Source organism: Tachysurus fulvidraco, chromosome 2, assembly GCF_022655615.1.
Source record: "Tachysurus fulvidraco isolate hzauxx_2018 chromosome 2, HZAU_PFXX_2.0, whole genome shotgun sequence".
Classification (NCBI taxonomy): Eukaryota; Metazoa; Chordata; class Actinopteri; order Siluriformes; family Bagridae; genus Tachysurus; species Tachysurus fulvidraco.
This window is the reverse complement of record NC_062519.1, coordinates 2,797,547-2,817,758: the sequence shown is the minus strand read 5'-3', so window position 1 is coordinate 2,817,758 and position 20,212 is coordinate 2,797,547. Positions and strand designations below refer to the sequence as shown.

The window sequence follows — 20,212 nt, the reverse complement described above, 5'->3', positions numbered from 1 at the left end:
ATTCAGTGTACACTATATAGGCAAAAGTTTGTGCACCCCTGACCATCACACCCATATCTGGCTCCTGCTCATACTGATACAACAAAAATACTGAATATCTATGGCAAAGCTCCTGTGCACTAACTGAGCTCCATGAAGACATGGTACTGAGGTTAAGGATAAACTCGAGTGCCCTGCACCGACCCCTGACTCTGACTCAACCCCACTGAACACCTTTGTTATCAAAGGGAAATGGAGTCTCCTCAACATCCCAGCATCTCACTACAGTCTCATTAATGTTCCCGAATAAACATTAATCCTCAAGGCATACTCCAACATCTAGTGGAAAACCTTTCCACGAGAAAAGACTGGAGCTGATTATAACAGTAAAATATTCAACATGTACTGTATATATGAGTGTGATGGTCAGGGGTGCACATACTTTTGGTCACATAGAGACATTCGAGCTCTTATTTAGTCAAATCTGAAATAACCAGTTTTTGAATATAATAAAATAAGATTTTTCTTTGAAAATAAGATTATACGCACCATGAACTATGAACACATTCATAACATGCACGGGGTGTTATGAGCGCCTATAACGGTGATGTAGTAATGTATCCATTATATGTGTTTAATGCATTCTTATAACATTTAGAGATGTATTGTAAACAATGCAACAAAACAAACTGGAATACATTTTCATAAACAATGACATGGATTCATGATGCCTTACAAATGCATTATAACATGTTATGAATGTATTCATAAGTAATTATTAAAAAAATATCTTAATTCGTTGTGTTATAACATCCTATAATTGCTTATAACATACTGTATTAACCTAGAAATACCACGGGATGCAAACGTTTTGTTTTTTTGCAGATTTCCTGAATGATCATGGTCAATTTTTTTAATTAAAAAAAAAATTAATTATAATTAAAAGTAATTAGACGAAGGTATAACTGGCTCATTGAGTTCTCTGTACATGAGGTGACGACTGACAGATCTGCGTTTTAAAGACGAGAGTTCAGCATTCCACTTTCTACAACTTCCTCGCCAGTTTGACGGATCTTCCATCTGGATGAAACAACATAATCTTTTGGAAATAGTGCTTGATAACTCTTGCTACGAATACAGTATTCATAATGCATTATAAATGTATCTAAATTGCATTATAGTGCAATTATATCTGTCTTGATTCTGTAGGAAATCTCATACAGTAAGTAGATAAAGACATCTTATAAACCATGGAGGCTCACCTTAGGTCAGGTATGATGTTAGTTGGCATAATGCACTATAACATCTGTGACATAATGATGCAATAGACTATTACACATAATAACACAAATTGTGATTATCCGTAGTGCACTTCACTTGCTGTAAGGTGATGTGCATGCAACTGTAGCCGCTTATGGATGTTTATACAGCCTTTATGTCATGTGCTACTTTACATAAATATTATGTAAAAGGTTTATATGTATTTATGATGCATTGTGAATACTTATGTCACCATCATAGCCAATAGGTAGAGTTTTGGCTGTATTATTAACACTTTCTATTTCATTTCAGTGAAGTCTATATGTATAATGACATATATGTATAACATCCATAACATGCATGGGGCCTCATAAGAAGATGTAATAATGATGTAATAATGTGAAATAAGCACTATGTATAATGCTTTCATGTAACAGGTGTAAACAATGCAACAAAACAAAATGTAATAAATAGTTATAGGGATTCATTAAGCCTTACGGATGCATCGTACACCATGGCATGTTATGAATGTTATCATAATTTATATAGATATATTGAAAGTGTTATAACATCCCCTAAAGTCTTGATAAGTAGACAGTGAAATGCTTATAACATCCAGTCTCATCAATGGAGCGTGAGTTTAGTCGTGATGGTTTGAGGGAATGCCGAGCTGGCAAACAGAGCTCCAACCACGCAGCCCAGGCCAGGAAAGAAAGAAAAAACAAATCCAGAGATCTCTCATTATTTTTTTTTCCGTTTGTTTTCCTCATCCCTCACTTTATCAAAAGTTTGGACTCTTTTCCAGCAAATAAACCCTGATTCCAGATTACACCACTGTTCTTCTAATTACAAATATGAAGAATGAATCTGAATAAAATCTTCATGTTCATCTTTGGGATTTGCTTTAAAAATGATTTCCAGATTATTTCGAATTAGTTGCGAAAGATTTTAGTTTACCCTCGAACGCAACCCTCTGAGACAAGCGCTATAACAGCTTATGTACACTGTGCAGGTGTGTATATTGTGTATAGTAGACCGTGTGTATCTAAAGTATAATCTAAAAAAAGAAAAAACGTTCAGAGGTGTAATCCTGGTAAAGGGGAGGAGCTCTGTCTCTTTCGCCCGTCGCTCTTTACGTTTTATATATTTTTTTATTTTTCACGCTTCAATGTGTTTTTTTTTTTTTAGACATACTCTCTGGCAGTGGAGGATTGTGATTGCCGGTAATACTGCTGCCCTCCTCGGGCCTCGTTAGCACAGGAGCAACAGAGGAAGGACCCGCCCAGGATCGTCAAGCAGGCCGCCGCCCAACCGACAAACAGGGCGGAGCCAAATTCATACCTGAAAGAAAAAGACAGGAGAAGACATCTGTGTTACATCTGTGACATTCAAACTGTGCTAAGCGTTTAGCTTACATACTTAATGTAAGCGAAAAACTTTATAAGAGTGATATTTCTGATTTATTTCAATTGTGGGAAACATTTTTTTTTTCTTTAAAAACTAAAAACACATTTGTAAATCTAAATCTGTAAATCTGAATCAGTAAATAAAACACTTCAGGATAAACATAAGAGGACCTTTAAGGTATTTAATTGTTAAAGATTTGTTCGTAAATGATGTAGCCTGTGATACATTAAACCTTGTGCTGATTTTTGAGTTCTTATTTCTGATTGGTCAAAACTTTTTATATTGATTGCAGCTCTGCCTCGACGAGCTCGTTCTAATATGCTCTCGTTTCTATGGTAACAGGTCGTTCACAGAGACGTGTACGACGGACTGCAAACGTAAACGGATTCGAAAACGTCACGCTAAAGTTGCCGCGGCGACCTTTTCCGTATGCGGCGTTTAAGGAAGGAGTCTTCAGTTTCAGTGTAACATATCTGTGTTGTAAAAGGAACCGAGTCGTTGTGCATTTCGCTCGGATATAAACTGCGCATGCAAGTAATATAGAGGGAAAAAAAAGAACATTACTTTCTTACCTGGCATTCGGAGGTGTGTTTGGATCGAAAAAGTGAACAGAGACTTGTGTTGCGTACCAGGACACAGACACCAGCGTACACAGACCTAACCCAAAGGAAGAAATCAGAGAGTGTTTGTTACCCATGTTTGGGAATTCCCCAAACTTCCTGTTCACTTGTTTATCTGTCAACCAAGAACATAAATATACTGGACCTAAATCCAGACAAACAGCAATCTGAAGAAGAAACAATGAAACCTACAACTTGTTTACAACGTTTTTATGATTTACAGGGGAAATGTGTGTGTGTGTGTGTGTGTGTGTGTGTGTGTGTGTGTGTGTGTGTGTGTGTGTGTGTGTGTGTGTGTGTGTGTGTGTGTGTACCTGCAAGCAGGAAGAGGCCTCCTCCAGATATAGCGATCTTGGCCTTGGTGGCAGGGTTGTTGTCACCCACCCTGGTGCACTTCATGCCTACTACACTCACTATAATACCTATGAAGCCCATCAGCACAGATATGACCATCAGAGCTCGGCACGTCTGAATGTGGACTGGAAAGAGCAGGAAAAGAAGGAAAACATCCATTAAAGGTGAAACAGTAGGATTAGAAGACTGTGTTTATAAGAGTGAAATGGTACTACAAATAAAGACAAGGATAAACACACGAAAGGATAATATTTGGCTGTCAATTCATGTCACTACTGCCAAGTCCTAAGGGGCGGGGAAAGAAGTGGACAAGGGGGCGGGGCTTGAACTGAGAACTAAAGTCATAGAGACAAATCTGTCTTGATATTTATGTAAAATGGCAAACTGAATATTAAAATAATGAGAAATTTATGAATTACAATGTTTGAGCTAGGTTCCTAAATCTAATATTAAATTTTTAAAGATTTAAATTTTTTTTTACTTTTTCATACAATCTGGGAACAAATTCAAGGAAAAGCCCAAGTGGCTGTTATCATTTTGGAAATATAATTTTTTTCAAATGAAAACATTGAAAAATTCTTTTAACCGATCATTTTTATCATAGAATGAAACATTTATTCCAACATTGTGATGGGCGTGGTCTCTTCCAGGATGACGCTACCCCCATCCACAGGGAATGAAGTAGTCGGTCAACACCTCACTCAGAAACGCTATATTTATACATTTTTAGTAAAAAAATCTTTGTAAATGTTTTCATTGTCCAAATGTTCACATTTCCAAATGTTCAGGGCAGAAATTATTTACATTTATTTACATAAATCACAAAAGACAAAGATCACGGGGAGAAGAAAACGACAAAACGGCAACCGGGTTACAAGAGAATGCCACTTAAATTATAAATGCGCCGAATTTTAACAATAATGCAGCTTCTATAGGGTGCCATTAATTTTGTCCCAAAATCAAAAAGCTAGGCTTAGTTTGAATCGGTGTAAATAAGCAGTTTAAACATGAAGGGTATGTTTACAGAAATGTACACAAACTCAGGAAGCAACGTACGATACAAACAATTTTCCAACATTCCTAACAAATTCCAGATCAGTTTGTTTATAACCAGCTTAATAAATAAATAAATAAATAAATATTTATTATTTTTATTAATTTATTTATTAAATTAATAAATAAATTAATTAAAATAAATAAATAAAAAATAAACAAACAAATAAGCAAATAAATAAATAAATAAATAAATAAATAAGCAAGCAAATAAATAAGCAAATAAATAAATAAATAAATAAATAAATAAATAAAAGAAGTTGTTATGTGTTATAGTATTTAATAATGTGTTGCATTATTCAATGTTTGGGTTTGAATATCAACATAAAAAAGCTGTGAGAGAAAATGTGCTGCTGTGTGAAGTGATCTTTTGATTTTATTCGGGAATTTGCTGGATTTCTTTCTAGCAAGAAATTTCTTTCCATGTGTAAAAGTTTCTGTCATATCACATATATCTGAGTGATGACCGATATTTGATTACCAACAAACACTTTGCTGTGTAGATTATTTTAAACCAACATAAATGGTGCTTTATACCAAACCGTAGAAACCATACATTTCACGCTCATGTTATGTTTGACCGGATTCCTCTGTGAAATTCCACACAAAACCCACACGTCTTTCCAGCGCATACAGAACGCTGTAGGCGGGCCTTCGTTACATGTTTCACGCTGCCGGGATTAGCGTGGTGTTTTCCACAAAAGGAGAATTGTTCTCTCTTCTGTTGCTCGTTGTGTACGAGGCTCATGCATACGACATGCGAGTCCGTCTCATAACAATGACTTCTTAATGCTTTGGGATTGTCCTACGGAGTCTAGCGGGAGCTCGGGGCTTTTCTACGCTGACCTTTTTGTTTGCACGTTGAAAGAAATAGTGACATGAAATGAAGCAATAAAAACAGGAGAGAAAGACGGAGAGAAAGAGACGTCGTGTAAGCTTTTTTTTCCCAACTCTGTTTTACACTCTGACTCACTTTGAAGCCAGGCTTTAACAAGAGAAAGCGATTTTTATTTTCTTGCTTTTATCCCTCGGTGTGATTTGTGTGGAACAGGGTGGTTTGACCCAGCAGGGTGTTGCTTTGATCCCCGAGCTACTGTCTGAATGGGAGTAGTCAGAGTCAGGCCGAGCGGAGGGGCGGAGGTTGCCTCCCACCATCCCGTGGCCGGTGCCAAGCTTGGCGGTGCCTGGCACAAACAAAGAAAAGGCCAGCAAAGTGTGCACTTTGTCCGAGTGAATACTTCAAGAACCTGCATGTGTGTTTTAGGCTTTGTCCATTGTTCGCCGGCTCGTGGGCCACTTTTGTACGTCACAAAATATCGCAAGCGCATGGCTACGCATTTTTTTTTTAGAAAATAAGACCTTTATTATGTCAGGAGGAATATTTAGATCAGAATTCTAAAGCCGTGTACGTTGCGTATGTAGAAATTATATGCTTAGTGTTTTATTAAACGCTGACAGAATCTGATAGAAGGATCTTTTTGTGGACTACGAATAAACCTCGATCATCGAACTGGACACGAACAGATTTGTTCACAAACGATTTATTCGCGTTTACACTGGTAACGTCACGAAGCCTGAAGATCCGGCGAGTTCTTTGTGTCATAAGTTTGTGTCATAAGTTTTGCTCCAGAACATTTACATCCATTTAAAACGACTAATCCGAACCTCTGAACCGACTGGCTTTGGATTTGTTAAGGATTGGATCACTCTGGTCTAGTTTGATTCAATTATTTATTAATTTATTTCAAGCAATCAGGAATCGATCCACATACCGATTATCTGAGCCATTCCATTCGAAGAACATCGTTTGTCTCATTTTCAGCTCTTTGAGAGCTTTGAATTTACACATGATTGACATTTCACATCATTACACTGAGCTAATTAAATAATCGCTTAACAGACAGTTTATTTCACTTCCAATAAGGGGCAAGTCGTTGCCTTAATGGTTACAGAGTCTGACTCGTAATCATAAGGTTGTGGGTTCGAGTCTTGGGCCAGCCATGAGTGAGGCACCGAACCCCCCAACTGCTCCCCGGGCGCCAGAGCATAAATGGCTGCCCACTGCTCCGGGTGTGTGTGTGTGTGTGTGTGTGTGTGTGTGTGTGTGTGTGTGTGTGTGTGTGTGTGTGTGTGTGTGTGTGTGTGTGTGTGTGTGTGTGTGTGTGTGTGTGTGTGTCTGTTTGTGTGTGTGTGTGTGTGTGTGTGTGTGTGTGTGTGTGTGTGTGTGTGTGTGTGTGTGTGTGTCTGTTTGTGTGTGTGTGTGTGTGTGTGTGTGTGTGTGTGTGTGTGTGTGTGTGTGTGTGTGTGTGTGTGTGTGTGTGTGTGTGTGTGTGTGTGTGTGTGTTCACTGCTGTGTGTGTGTTCACTGCTGTGTGTTTGCACTTTGGATGTGGTAGCTCAGTGGTTAAGGTGTTTGGCTACTGATCGGAAGGTCATGGGATTGAACCCCAGGTCCACCAAGCTGCCACTGCTGGGCCCCTGAGCAAGTCCCTTAACCCTCAGTTGCTCAGCTGTAAGTCACTCTGGATAAGGGTGTCTGCTAAATGCCGTAAATAAAATAAATAATACATAAATAATGGGTCAAATGCAGAGAGCGATTTCTGAGTATGGGTCACCGTAGTTAGCTGTAAGTCACGTCACTTTTTGGTATTTTCGCAACATCTTAACATAAGATTTCTAAACTTCCCTCCATATTTTTAGTTACCGCTAAAAATATATATTAACGTTATTTCTTCGCGTCTAACCGCAAAACTTTGTCTAATAACAAACTGTCATGACAGGAGAACATTATTTCTGGAAAATTACAGGCCAAATGTTTTAATAACCAGTCAAAATTTCTAATAAGGTAACACTGAGCCACCAGATGAAGTAACAGAAGAAACAGACGAGCTGCTGAACTCTTCCACTTCCTGTTTAGTTGTTTATCTCCCGTTTATCTCCCGTTTACGTTGATTCGTGAAAGGTGCTTGGACCCCGCGCATCGCTGCAGCTATTCTAAAGAGATTACAGATAAAAATACTCTTCTAGCTTCATGATGGTAGCTCAGTGGCTTTAGATTGCTGAGCTTAATTCTTGGTCTTAATAAAAAAATAAATAAAAAAGGGAACGATTTATTGTATTTCGAAGGCTTGGCATGGTTGCTTGGCATTGCTGGATGTACTGTATGTTTGTGTATCTATGTATGTGTGTGTGTGTGTGAGTGTGAATGTTTCTAGTCCCATACAGTGCCGGTTGTCCGGAGGTCAAATGACTCTATGCATAATAACAATTATTCAAGAAAGGATGCCAGAAGCCCAAGCAAGAGGGCAAACAATGCAGCGCTGTAGGATGCCAAGGCTGTCTGTATATACACAAACCAGAACATTGCAGTTACTATCCATCCAGATGACCTAAGACTAGAGCAACAATGGCACCAGCGAGGGAGGGGGGCAGTGGAATCAGACAGTCCCATCACCCTTTGTGGTTTCTAACATGAGTTGTACAGTATTCTCCGTGGGGTTCGTGGTGTATACTGAGCTCCTATTGATGCAGATGGAAATGAGCCATGTAGCTTCCTTAACTTTGTCACAACTTTGGGTTTATTTTTACTCCTTATTGTCTTGTACTAGTTTTAGAAGTACTGATGATGAACGACACCAATTTTCTTGCTTTAGCTTGTGTTAAAACTTAACAATGATATGGAAGCATCATCAAACAGCCTGGATGTGATGTTTCCTCAATTCCTAACTATAAATCCAGAACCCACAGACGGATTAAATAAGTCACAATCAGCTCCAGAATGATCGGTGCTCTTGTACAAATGGGTAAAAAGGATACCGAGCGTGTATCGACGAAGCAAACGATAGATTACACCAATAAACTGTACTGTAAGTCATTTGGCCAGGAAGAATACAGTACAATTCACTGTAAAACTGTCTGACAAATAACAAGCCACTCCACAATATCATCATCATCCTCGACGATTCTCCTTCTCTGAGCTTGGTTCACAATTGTAGGCCTTTTGATAACAAGATTGCGTAATAACCCAAGCCTGGTGCATATCTTAGCATAAGATACACAACCGATTTGCACAGTAATAAAGAAACAATTGCAGTGTATTGTGTAGAGAGAAGTGTTTAGCATGCTAGACATATCTGTGGCGTTTGTCTCAACACTGGGCTTTTCTTCTCAAAACAACCACCATTCATGAAATCAGAACAATAAGCTGCTTCTGTCGAAACCGAGGTGCATTAATAAGATGATAAATCAGTAAACATCTTGCAACTGCTTAATGCATAGTGAATGATAACTAGATGAAAAGGAACTCAATGCTAGGAAATATAAAGAAAATCCCGACGTCGATTTTCAGCTTTAAAAGTTGAGTAGCTTGTGTAAAAGGTGCGTAATTACGATCGACATTATGCCGTCGGGTTTGCGTTACACCGAGGCTTGAGGAAGCTGTATGTCTGTATAACAAAGCAGTGCTGATAACTTTCTCAACTTTTGGGTCTACTCTGACTCTAAACACTTTACAAAGAGCTCTCGAGATCATACCCAGTGCAACCGAGTGACACGCAAAGACCGAGCGGAGCCGAAGGTTCGGCGAGAGGCAGCTCTCATCGGCGCCATTGTACTTACTGTCGAGGGACAGCAGCGAGTCGAAGATCTTACACTGCACCTGTCCTGTACTCTGGGATGCGCAGGACATCCACAGCCCCTCATACAGCCCAACTGCCATGATGATGGCGTCTCCAGCGTACGACGACTGCTTCCACTGGGGCAGCACGGTGGTCGAGATGATCCCGATCCATCCACCTAGAGCCAAGAAGTAGCCCAGGAGCTGAAATCCTGAATTTGCCATCCTTACACTTCTTCTGTTCTTCTTTTTCTTTTTCTTTTTTTTTTCTTTTCTCTCGTGTGTCTCGTAGTTCTATTAATCTTCTATTTAAAAAATGGCCACAAAGAACTTCCCCATAAAGACTTGCTTTGAGCAAACGCCTGATGTTCCCTTGCTTGGCAGAAAGCAATCAAGGTTCTTCAGAAAGTAAACAAAAGGAAATGGTTTCTTCCGCCAGCCAACTTTCTGTTCACTCGGTGTGTCCTCTTATGGCTCGCATTCGCTTCAGTCAATGGCATCTGGAGCTCTGTGCTTTCCTTGCATTCGACTCGAGACACTCGGAGAACCAGCAGCAACTCTCCAACAAACCTTCAGAATCAGTGTTGGCCAGAATTTCGCATCAGGCTGGAGTTGAGTCCCGGTCTACACACTGCATAGCTGCTCTCGACACACTACTGTACTGGTGCTCAGGAGGCTGAGCGGCACTAATAGGAGGGGAAAACACACACACACACACACACACACACACACACACACACACACACACACACACACACACACAGAAGCCATACTTCAGACACAAAAGCAGCTCTGACAGGCTGAATGTAAAAAAAAGGGGGCGGAGGGTCAGGGCTTAAAGTTCTCCCCAATTGGTCGATCCATCGCCCACTGTAAGGAATTCAAAGCAAAGTTCAGCTCATTAAACCATAATGTCACAAAAGATTCAACTTTTAAACAAAATCCATCAGGTGTTATCATCATACCCTACAGTATGTCGATGCGGTTTTGTTTCTTGTTTTGCGTCTACTGAAGTTTGGGTAGATGCATGCCAGTCTTGGAAACCCCAGAACCCAGAAGAGAAGTGCGAGCGTAAATCAACCAGTTAAACACTGTGCTCATGAAAGGAGGACAAAACCTCCTGCTCTCGCTGAAGATTTAAGAGCCTGGCCTATGACAGGTCTACAGAGCTCCATGGGAACCTCGTTCGAGTTAATCCTCGAGACGGTGCCAATGTGAACGGGTCATCGGAGTAAGGAAAGATGGCGCCGTTTGGGTTAGTCACACATGATGAGCTGAAAGATACTCATCCAGTGTGTCGTGTTCTATACAGAACAATCCATAATTTCCTTCCATCCACCAGTGGGGTTAGTGCGGCGCGTTCACGATCCCGTTCTGCATGTTTTGCATGTTTTCACGCCACGTATAATGTACACCGTTAAAATCTGACATAAGAGACAAAGAACCAGAGGTCATGTTTGGGTTTTTTTTCATAATCCCCTCTGGGATTGATGCTTTTTCGACCAAGAGGTTAATTGTCTAGATAACAAACCTTCTTTCTTCTTTTTTGTCCCCTCTGAGGCCACAAAATTGCTCTCGTCCACCCAACCGATCCCAAAACTGCCCACTCCACCCCATTTCCCTTCGACGGTATGATTCCCCTGAGCTAACTGTTTATATAAGAGCAGTTTGTATCTGTGCAGTTCGGACAGACTCTTCTCCAAACATGTCTTCACCCGCGGTCTGACGGAACGGATTAAAATACCACTCACCAAAACTTCGCTAACTCACACTGGCTGCTCAGACACACAGAGCCGAGGCCCAGGGGTGGAGAAGCGGAGAAACTGAAACACAAAACACAACTGATTTAAAAAGCTGATATAAGCTAATGGATATAAAAACGTACTTGTGCCAAATTGCTATGATATCAACTCCGGAGAGGTAGCGGTAACCATGGTAACAGTTATCCCGGGCCATATCAAATCACCCTGTCCTTGATTATTTTCCTGAACGTGACACAATCTCACTTCGTATTGCATTAATTCATAAAATGGATGATTAGCATCGTTCTCCGGTGTCACCCAGATGAGGATGAGGTTCCTCTAAAGGTTTCTTCCTCATATCATCTCAGGGAGATTTTTTCCTCTCCAAAGATCACCGCTGGCTCACTTGTTACGGATAAATTTCAAATTTGTATGTGGGGAAATGGGAGGCACGGTGGCTTAGTGGTTAGCACGTTCGCCTCACACCTCAAGGGTCGGGGTTCGATTCCCGCCTCCGCCTTGTGTGTGTGGAGTTTGCATGTTCTCCCCGTGCCTCGGGGGTTTCCTCCGGGTACTCCGGTTTCCTCCCCTGGTCCAAAGACATGCATGGTAGGTTGATTGGCATCTCTGGAAAATTGTCCGTAGTGTGTGTGTGTGTGAGTGAATGAGAGTGTGTGTGTGTGCCCTGTGATGGGTTGGCACTCCGTCCATGGTGTATCCTGCCTCGATGCCCGATGACGCCTGAGATAGGCACAGGCTCCCCGTGACCCGAGAAGTTCGGATAAGCCGTAGTGAATGAATGAATGAATGTGGGGGAAATGGTAGCTCAATGGCAATGGTGTTGGACTACTGTTCAGAAGGTCTTGAGTTTGAATCCCAGGGCCAACAAGCTGCCACTCCTGGGCCCCTAAGCAAGATGCTTAAACCTCAGTTGCTCAGTTGTATAAATGTAAGACGTTCTGGAAAAGGACATGTGCCAAAATGCCAAAATTGTAAATATCCTGAATATAAAGTTGATATACAAATAATATCTAATCAAGTTGAATCGAAATAGAAATAATTAGGAAATTTAATAACATTTTTGTAAGGAAAAAAAAAGCTTGACATGTTAGGAGATACTTTCCATATCAACTTTTATTCGAGGAGGTTTCTTTTTTTTTTTCATTAAACACTACCCTAAGGCTGCTGTTCAGTAGTACTGTATTTACACAATCTCAGACTGACTCAGATGAGTGAGCAATGAGTCAGTTACAGATTTAGATTCTGATTTAGAGAACTACTTTGGAACTAGGACGCATTATAATCAAAGCCCACTCCTCCTCCTCCTCCTCCTCATCCTCATCCTCCTGTTCAAACTCCAGAAGCTTAGGAGTTTTAATAGGAAACTTTGACCGTTGAATGAAAAGGCCATCTGGTCAAGTTCATTGCTGGCTAATTAGAAAGACTGAAAAGTTTTTTCTTTTTTTTTTATTCATGCTCCTGCAGGGTGCATACTCGAAGTAAAAGAAAAGAAAAGCCGAGAGGACGGAGTTTAATTCGTTATATAAAGCACATTGTAGTAATAATAATAATAATAATAATATTAATAATAATAATAATCATCATCATCATCATCATCATCATCATCATCATCAAATTAAATAATAAAATGTAAAAAAATTATAACAATGCATAAAAAAGTAAATAACAGTGAGGCGGATGAAAGCTTGCTTTTTTTTTTTTTTCCTTTTTTTCTTTTTCCGTAGGCGTATCTCTGCCCCTACAGGAGGTCTTTCTAAACAGGAAACTTGTTAATGAGGTTGATAACATGGGCACATTAGTGCCTTATCAGATTGCTGGTTGTTATGGACATGGTGGCCTGATTGCTGTGTCGCTCTACTGGAGTCCTGAGCTCTGAATCACGTATACAGCTTTTTTTTCTGGGGGGTTTTTATTCCCCACCCTGAGGACTAGCTACTGAGTCACAAACTCTGAGACATCAAAATGTTTTATTTGTTTATCAAAATGTTTAAAATCTGATAGCCGGAAAAAAAATCTCGTGGGGAGAAATAAAAACAGTGCAATAACGATATCATGATTATATCATTTAAATCACTCTAACAGAGGACACGAGTAAAAATGGCCTCTAAATACGATTTATATGCTCTTAATGTATGATATTTATCAGAACAGAGTATTTTAGTATCTGAAACCAGTTCTATGTGCGTCGAGTGAAGCCACTTAACTGGATTAATCACTCTTCGGTACAATATTCAGGCTGGAGAGAGCTTACGCTTTCAGAAAGCAGCACTTTCAGACTGTCCAGAATGGCACGCTGTGTACTTTAGCTATCCTGGGGTTGTTTTAGAAATGTTAACCTGAGGTCATTTTCCTTTCTTGTTATTCCTGGTCATTCCAGTTTGTCATCATGAGCGTGAGTTGAAACCGAGACACGGCTAAAGAAAACAAACATTTATGCATTACGATAATACTGGAGTGGGACAAAGCTGAGCAAAAATATAAGAGCTGAGCATTATTTACAGGATGTGTCCGTGTTCTGAGTCATAACCGAGCGTGATTTTACGCACCGGTGCACGAGCGTTTATCATGTGATCACACCCTTATTTGATCATGTCCAGATGACTTCCTGTGTACTTCCTTCGTGTAGCCTCATGACCAGATTTGAAAAGCGCAACGAGCATGTAATCGCAGAAAGCGGGTCGAGTCGCACCAATCCTCTTGTACCTTTCTCTGAGCTTAAAAATCAGCTGACACGATCAAAGACGCTGCGTCATGTTGCAGCTAACAAGACCGGATCGTTCATCCTGGACCTCCCGGACGACGCGGACCTGTGCTACGTGCCGTGACATGGGAAACAAGCGACTCATTTTTTTCAGGTCCTCATTAACAAATTGCGCTTTCTAGTCTTTTACTTTTTCGGGTTTTTTTTTTTACATTTTTCTTCTAAACACAGCCTGGAACGGAACACGATTGTCAGAGGAATTGGAAAGAATCTTTTTTTCCCGATTTCTACAGCGTGAGCTTGGAGTGTCCGAATTGTATACGTGTCCAGATCCATAAGAGACCACTTAACGATAGCAAGTACTATACAAGAGTAAGGGTAAATAGGGGGCCCTGATTACTCATGCGCACTTGTCCATGTCCGGATGGACTCTTTGTCACTCTTTGTGGCCTCTCAACAACCAACACCTGACCCCTGAAGTAGGGAACAGGAGGTCTCTGATAACGTTTGTCTACCTGGGTTTTAGAGAAGTTTCTGATGATGTTAGTTTCTTGATCCAAGCCCATGAGGTACAACAGCTGAGCAGGGGGCAGAGGCTAAAATCAGGGGAGATTAGAAAGGGAATGTGTCAAACTAATCCACCATTGTGCTGCGGTTCTTAGCGATTTGGCAGCTTCGAAGACAAGGACATTCTTGCTCATACAGAAAGCCCAATTAACACAAATCAACCTGAATTCCTACTTAATACGACTCCGATTTAAAATGGAAGAGTTTCTTTTCTGTGTACAGTAAACAGTCAGTTATACAATACAGTGAAATTTGTCCTCCGTGACTCCTCCTGCGACCTCTAACGTCAGCGAAACAGATCGTACAGAAGACACGAAGTGCTAGAACGAGAGAGAGAGAGAAAAAAAGCAATTAATTAATATCATAAGCACGTTGAGACGTCTCGCATATTCCCGTCGTTCTCTTCTTATCTTCTCTGACACGTTCGTGATATGCTTTGCATTAATTCCTCAATAATAAACATACTCAAACATCCACCTCATATATTTTTGTCTTTGAGGCTTTTCTTTCGACAACTGTTCACACAAACAGCTGTTTAATCGATGCCGATCGCCTTTCAACGAAGTTGCGGTATGCAATCCTACTATCGGTTGCTATAGTAACAATGTTTATCCGTGGGTGGCGTGACTAGCGATCTGTTTGAGAACAAATACGTTATCCTTCCGCTAAAAACTAGAAGTTCTGGAGGGAGATTTGGCGTGTAAGAAGTTAAAAAGTGCTTATCGGCATCACATCATACGAACCGAAGGAGAAGCGGTGTGCATTCTTTAGGAAGGATCACGTGACCTGTACTGTCTTCACTCCCATCGGTAGTCGCTAACGCGGCCACGTCCGTCTCTATCTGCTAACAGAAGTTGCCGGCTCTCACTAAAAATGAAAGTCGCTGGACGTCTGACCGTAGCCTAAGAAGGTCGATAAAGTTTTCATCCCTGTGTGTTCTGCTTCCCTGTGATGCAGTAGTTTAAATGCGTCTCAGAGGAGGTATGTGTTAGCATTCACCCACCCCGATCGGTAGCAGTTAAAGTTGGCTGATGGGTGGGAATCAACAGGCGAACAAATAGGTGTAGGGGTAGCTGGGGCAAATGGTGCTCATGGGTAAGAAGTAAGAAACACTCACTCACCCACTCATTCATTTTCTACCGCTTATCCGAACTTCTCGGGTCACGGGGAGCCTGTGCCTATCTCAGGCGTCATCGGGCATCAAGGCAGCACGGAGGCACGGAGTGCCAACCCATCACAGGGCACACACACACTCTCATTCACTCACACACTCACACACTACGGACAATTTCCCAGAGATGCCAATCAACCTACCATGCATGTCTTTGGACCGGTGGAGAAAACCGGAGTACCCGGAGGAAACCCCCGAGGCACGGGGAGAACATGCAAACTGCACACACAAGAGGCGGAGGCGGGAATCGAACCCCCAACCCTGTAGGTGTGAGGCGAACATGCTAACCACTAAGCCACCGTGTTCACCAGAATTAGAAACAATTATTTAAAAGAGAGAAACCCAATTAAAGGATCTATAAGGAATTAGACCAGTAACATATCCGAATGGTTGAGTAAAAAAATTCACTACGAGCACCATTCTGATACTTATGGAGTCAACAGTACATTGGTCGTTTTTAGACCAGACATAAAGTGAGCACAGTGGCAGCTTCTTTGCTTTGGCTCGCGCTTCTCATCTGTTGCGGATGAAGCTTAAGCCGGCTGTATCCATGGCGATGTTCATTGACATCTTTATTTGACAGACCTGAAACAAAGAAGCTCCAAAAAGACATGGAAGCAAAAAAGGGGGAGCAAACAAAAGGTGTTTATGTACCTTATGCTTTTGAAGGGCTTATGTAGGCATCACACTTCATTATAACCACCATCTGTAACAAGTGTTAATAAACAAATCATAAGCGTAAGCTTATGAATGGCTTATGTAGGCATCACACTGCTTTATAACAACCATCTGTAACAAGTGTAAATAAACAAATCCTAGGCTTAAGGTTATGAATGCTTATAATAGGCATCACACTGCATTATAACCACCATCTGTAACAAGTGTTAATAAACAAATCCTAGGCTTAAGGTTATGAAGGGCTTATATAGGCATTACGCTTCATTATAACCACCATCTGTAACAAGTGTTAATAAACAAATCCTAGGTTTAAGGTTATGAAGGGCTTATGTAGGCATCACACTGCATTATAAGAACCATCTGTAACAAGTGTTAATAAACAAATCCTAGGCTTAAGGTTATGAAGGGCTTATATAGGCATCATACTGCTTTATAACAACCATCTGTAACAAATGTTAATAAACAAATCCTAGGCTTAAGGTTATGAAGGGCTTATATAGGCATCACACTGCATTATAACTACCATCTGTAACAAGTGTTAATAAACAAATCGTAAGCGTAAGCTTATGAATGGCTTATGTAGGCGTCACACTGCTTTATAACAACCATCTGTAACAAGTGTTAATAAACAAATCCTAGGCTTAAGGTTATGAAGGGCTTATATAGGCATCACACTGCATTATAACAACCATCTGTAACAAGTGTTAATAAACAAATCGTAAGCGTAAGCTTATGAATGGCTTATGTAGGCGTCACACTGCTTTATAACAACCATCTGTAACAAGTGTTAATAAACAAATCCGAGGCTTAAGGTTATGAAGGGCTTATATAGGCATCACACTGCATTACAACCACTATCTGTAACAAGTGTTAATAAACAAATCATAAGCGTAAGCTTATGAATGGCTTATGTAGGCGTCACACTGCATTATAACAACCATCTGTAACAAATGTTAATAAACAAATCCTAGGCTTAAGGTTATGAAGGGCTTATATAGGCATCACACTGCATTATAACCACCATCTGTAACAACAGTTATTAAACAAATGCTAGGCTTAAGCATTTGAAAGGCTTATGTAGGCATCACACAGCATTATACCCACAATCTGTAGAAAGTGTTACAAATAATGGAATATGACTATGACACAGGCTTATGAATGGCCTATTTAAGAATTATATTTTATATAATTTTTATATAAAAATTATAATCAATACTTTATAATCAATACAAAAATGTATTTTTGAATTTTTTTCTTCTCCAGTTTTGTTCGTAGATGCCATAAGTGTGAACAGTGAGGCCAGTCAGTGAGAATTCATTGATTGTTTTTGATAAAAAAACATCACCAGTGATAAGCTACATGAATAAAAACCCGTCCTCCTGACCAGTGATGAGTTCCTCCTTCCTCTTTCATCTACGTTCAGGTTCAGGCTCTACTTCAGTGACTTGGAGCCTGTCCCAGGCCAGCACCGGATTCGTCCACGGCTTTCAGGGGAATAAGGACAAGTTCATCACACTGCCCGCTGAAGTCATCATCCAGGCATCCTTCAAAACTTCACACAATGCCTTCATTTATTCCCAGTGAGAAAAGGTTTCCTTGTGTTAAGCAATCCGCTTAAAACGATGTCTTGTGGATGCTGTGGAAGTGCTTGACTACATACGGCTAACTTCTAGGTTCGGAAAAAAAAAAAATCTACTTTCAGTGAAATAGATAGAGGATAGATAGAGTGAGATAGATAGATATCTATATAGAGGACATTTATACAAATGAATAAAAACGTTTCAGTGCTCATAGGGCTGCATAAAACATACACAAGCTCATCCTACAGCTGGACTAAATCTACATAAATATCCAAAATATTTTAAATGACATGATTGTTTTTGTCTATTCCAAACTCATGTTGACATAACAAGTGTAGTGGACAACAGGTTGTGTTATGACACTTTCTGGGCTGACATTTGTTCACACGTCAAAGCATCTGACCCTAGAGAATATACATAACCCTGTCATTAACATGCCATCACACTGTCATGAGACTGTCGTAGAATATTTTGGAATATCCTTATGTCAGCCCATAAAGTGTTACAGCACTGTAACCACAACTGTTTACGTAGGTTTATGTCACTTATCATTAAGGACTTTTGTGGGCATAACATAGCACTTTATTTACCATCTATAACAAGTGTTACAATAAAATAGTCTGCTGTTTGAAACAAATGCTTACATAAAGACAAATGTTTATGTCACTTATACTTATAAAGTTCTAATGTAGGCATCACAGAGCATCACAGCAATCATAGATAACAAGTGTAACAAAAGAAAAGGTATATAGCTAAGCCACTTAGAGATTATGAAGTGCTTATGTAGGTATCACAGAATTATAACCCCCATCTGTAAATATTTATGTTGTTGTATGTCACTTGTCATGTAGAGCTTATATAGGCATTATAACCACCACCTACAAGTGAACGAAAGAGCGAAAGAAAGAAAAGGTAAAAGGGTACACCACTTATGAAGGGCTTATTTAGGCATCACATGGCATTATAACGTAAGTGTGATATGTATGGCTTATGTATTTCAGCTCACTATAAACACCTTCTGAAGCAAGTAATAATAAACCAAACCAATGGGATGAGTGATGTTTATAAGCCTAATTCAAGTAGTAATTAATGTTTCTGGACTTTTTCCCCCTGGCCTCATGAGCACTAATTCATGTTAGGTTGCGTTTGCCTGCTGGTCACCTTTTCAAGGCAGAGTTGGAATTCAGTTTGTCAGGCCACGTCCCGCTGTGTCCGGCTTAATCCTGTAGAGAGAGAGAGAGAGAGAGAGAGAGAGAGAGAGAGAGAGAGAGAGAGAGAGAGAGAGAGAGAGAGAGAGAGAGAGAGATACAGAGAGACATGCTGCGTCTGGCTCCCTGGAAACCACCACAACACTCTTTAAATCTCTTCACATTTCAATTCAAAAGCCTTTTCTATGAGAAGAGAAGCGAGGAGAAGAATGGTCTTTATTTCACCAAACAAACAACACACGATTGCTCTTTTCCTCTGGTGTATTTCCCTAATTCAAAACATATTAGACTTCTGGCTTTGTGCACTACACACCGCACTCCTCCTCAGTATTAACGTCTAAATCCCTCACAGCGCTAATCCCGCTTAATTACGCTTTATAACCGCTAACCGCCAGTATTTTAATCCTAAGGAACCATAAAATAGTTTCTGAAACATTTTCACACAAAAGCAAGCACAGTTGCGTTGGTTTCGTTTCTTGAGCTAATAAACGAGCACAAAGACGACATGTGGACACAACAAGGATACTAGAGTTTGTACATTCCTGTGTGGAAGAGATAAAAAACAGCGCTGTACTGTAGCATTGAAACAATAGATAACCTCATACACACCATATCCACAGCAATCCTCCACAAGACAAAGTGCTCTGTGTCTCCCGGCTTAGCCATGAGCGCTATGACAGGACGGCACACACAGAAGACACAAGTTTAATATGACAGAAACAAATGCTAGCACTAAGCTATGGTTCACATAAAAAAGTAAACTTGTAGCAAAAATACATCATACAAATTTGGCTAGTGTACATCAAAACTTGTCAGTAATGGTAATGCGTTGCTACTAGCTAGCTGACTATATTTTGCACATTTTTGCTATTAGCTAGCTAACTACTTTTTACCGGTAGATAGCGAGCCAACTAATTTTTGCTCAGTATGGCTTCTAGCATTACTAGCATTTTATACACTAGCTAACTGTCAATTTTTCTAATTTATTTTTCATTTTTTTTGTAGCTAGCAATATTAGCAACTAGCTAGTTGACTATTTTTTTGACTAGTTTGACAACTGGCTACCTTGCTGACAACGTTATGCTCGGTTTGACCGCTATCAAGATTATTAGGCTTGACAAGTTTCCTACTGCTCGAAACCGACTAACATTCCTAGAATTCCGACTACCTTTTGTCCGCTTTGCCTCACTAGCTAACTAGCTAGCTAACTTATTATTTTTACTGCTTTTTGCCTGCTGACTAGCTAGCTACAGAAT

General features: G+C 40.2%; 1 protein-coding gene across 2 annotated transcripts in view; it reads right to left on the bottom strand.

The window, feature by feature from the left end:
* cldn19 (claudin 19) overlaps window positions 1–10,004 on the bottom strand; it is an 11,611-nt gene extending 1,607 nt beyond the window's left edge. Inside the window, exons 1-4 of one of the 2 annotated variants that reach the window (XM_027168784.2) lie at window positions 9,291–10,004; window positions 3,581–3,745; window positions 3,219–3,303; window positions 2,434–2,580 (exon numbers count right to left, since the gene is read on the bottom strand). In XM_027168784.2, coding sequence (XP_027024585.1) covers window positions 2,434–2,580; window positions 3,219–3,303; window positions 3,581–3,745; window positions 9,291–9,513 — 620 coding nt within the window. In that variant the 5' untranslated portion in view covers window positions 9,514–10,004. The remainder of the gene's footprint in view (window positions 1–2,433; window positions 2,581–3,218; window positions 3,304–3,580; window positions 3,746–9,290) is intronic. The other variant, XM_027168782.2, reaches the window with a different exon arrangement.
* Window positions 10,005–20,212: the final 10,208 nt, after the last annotated feature.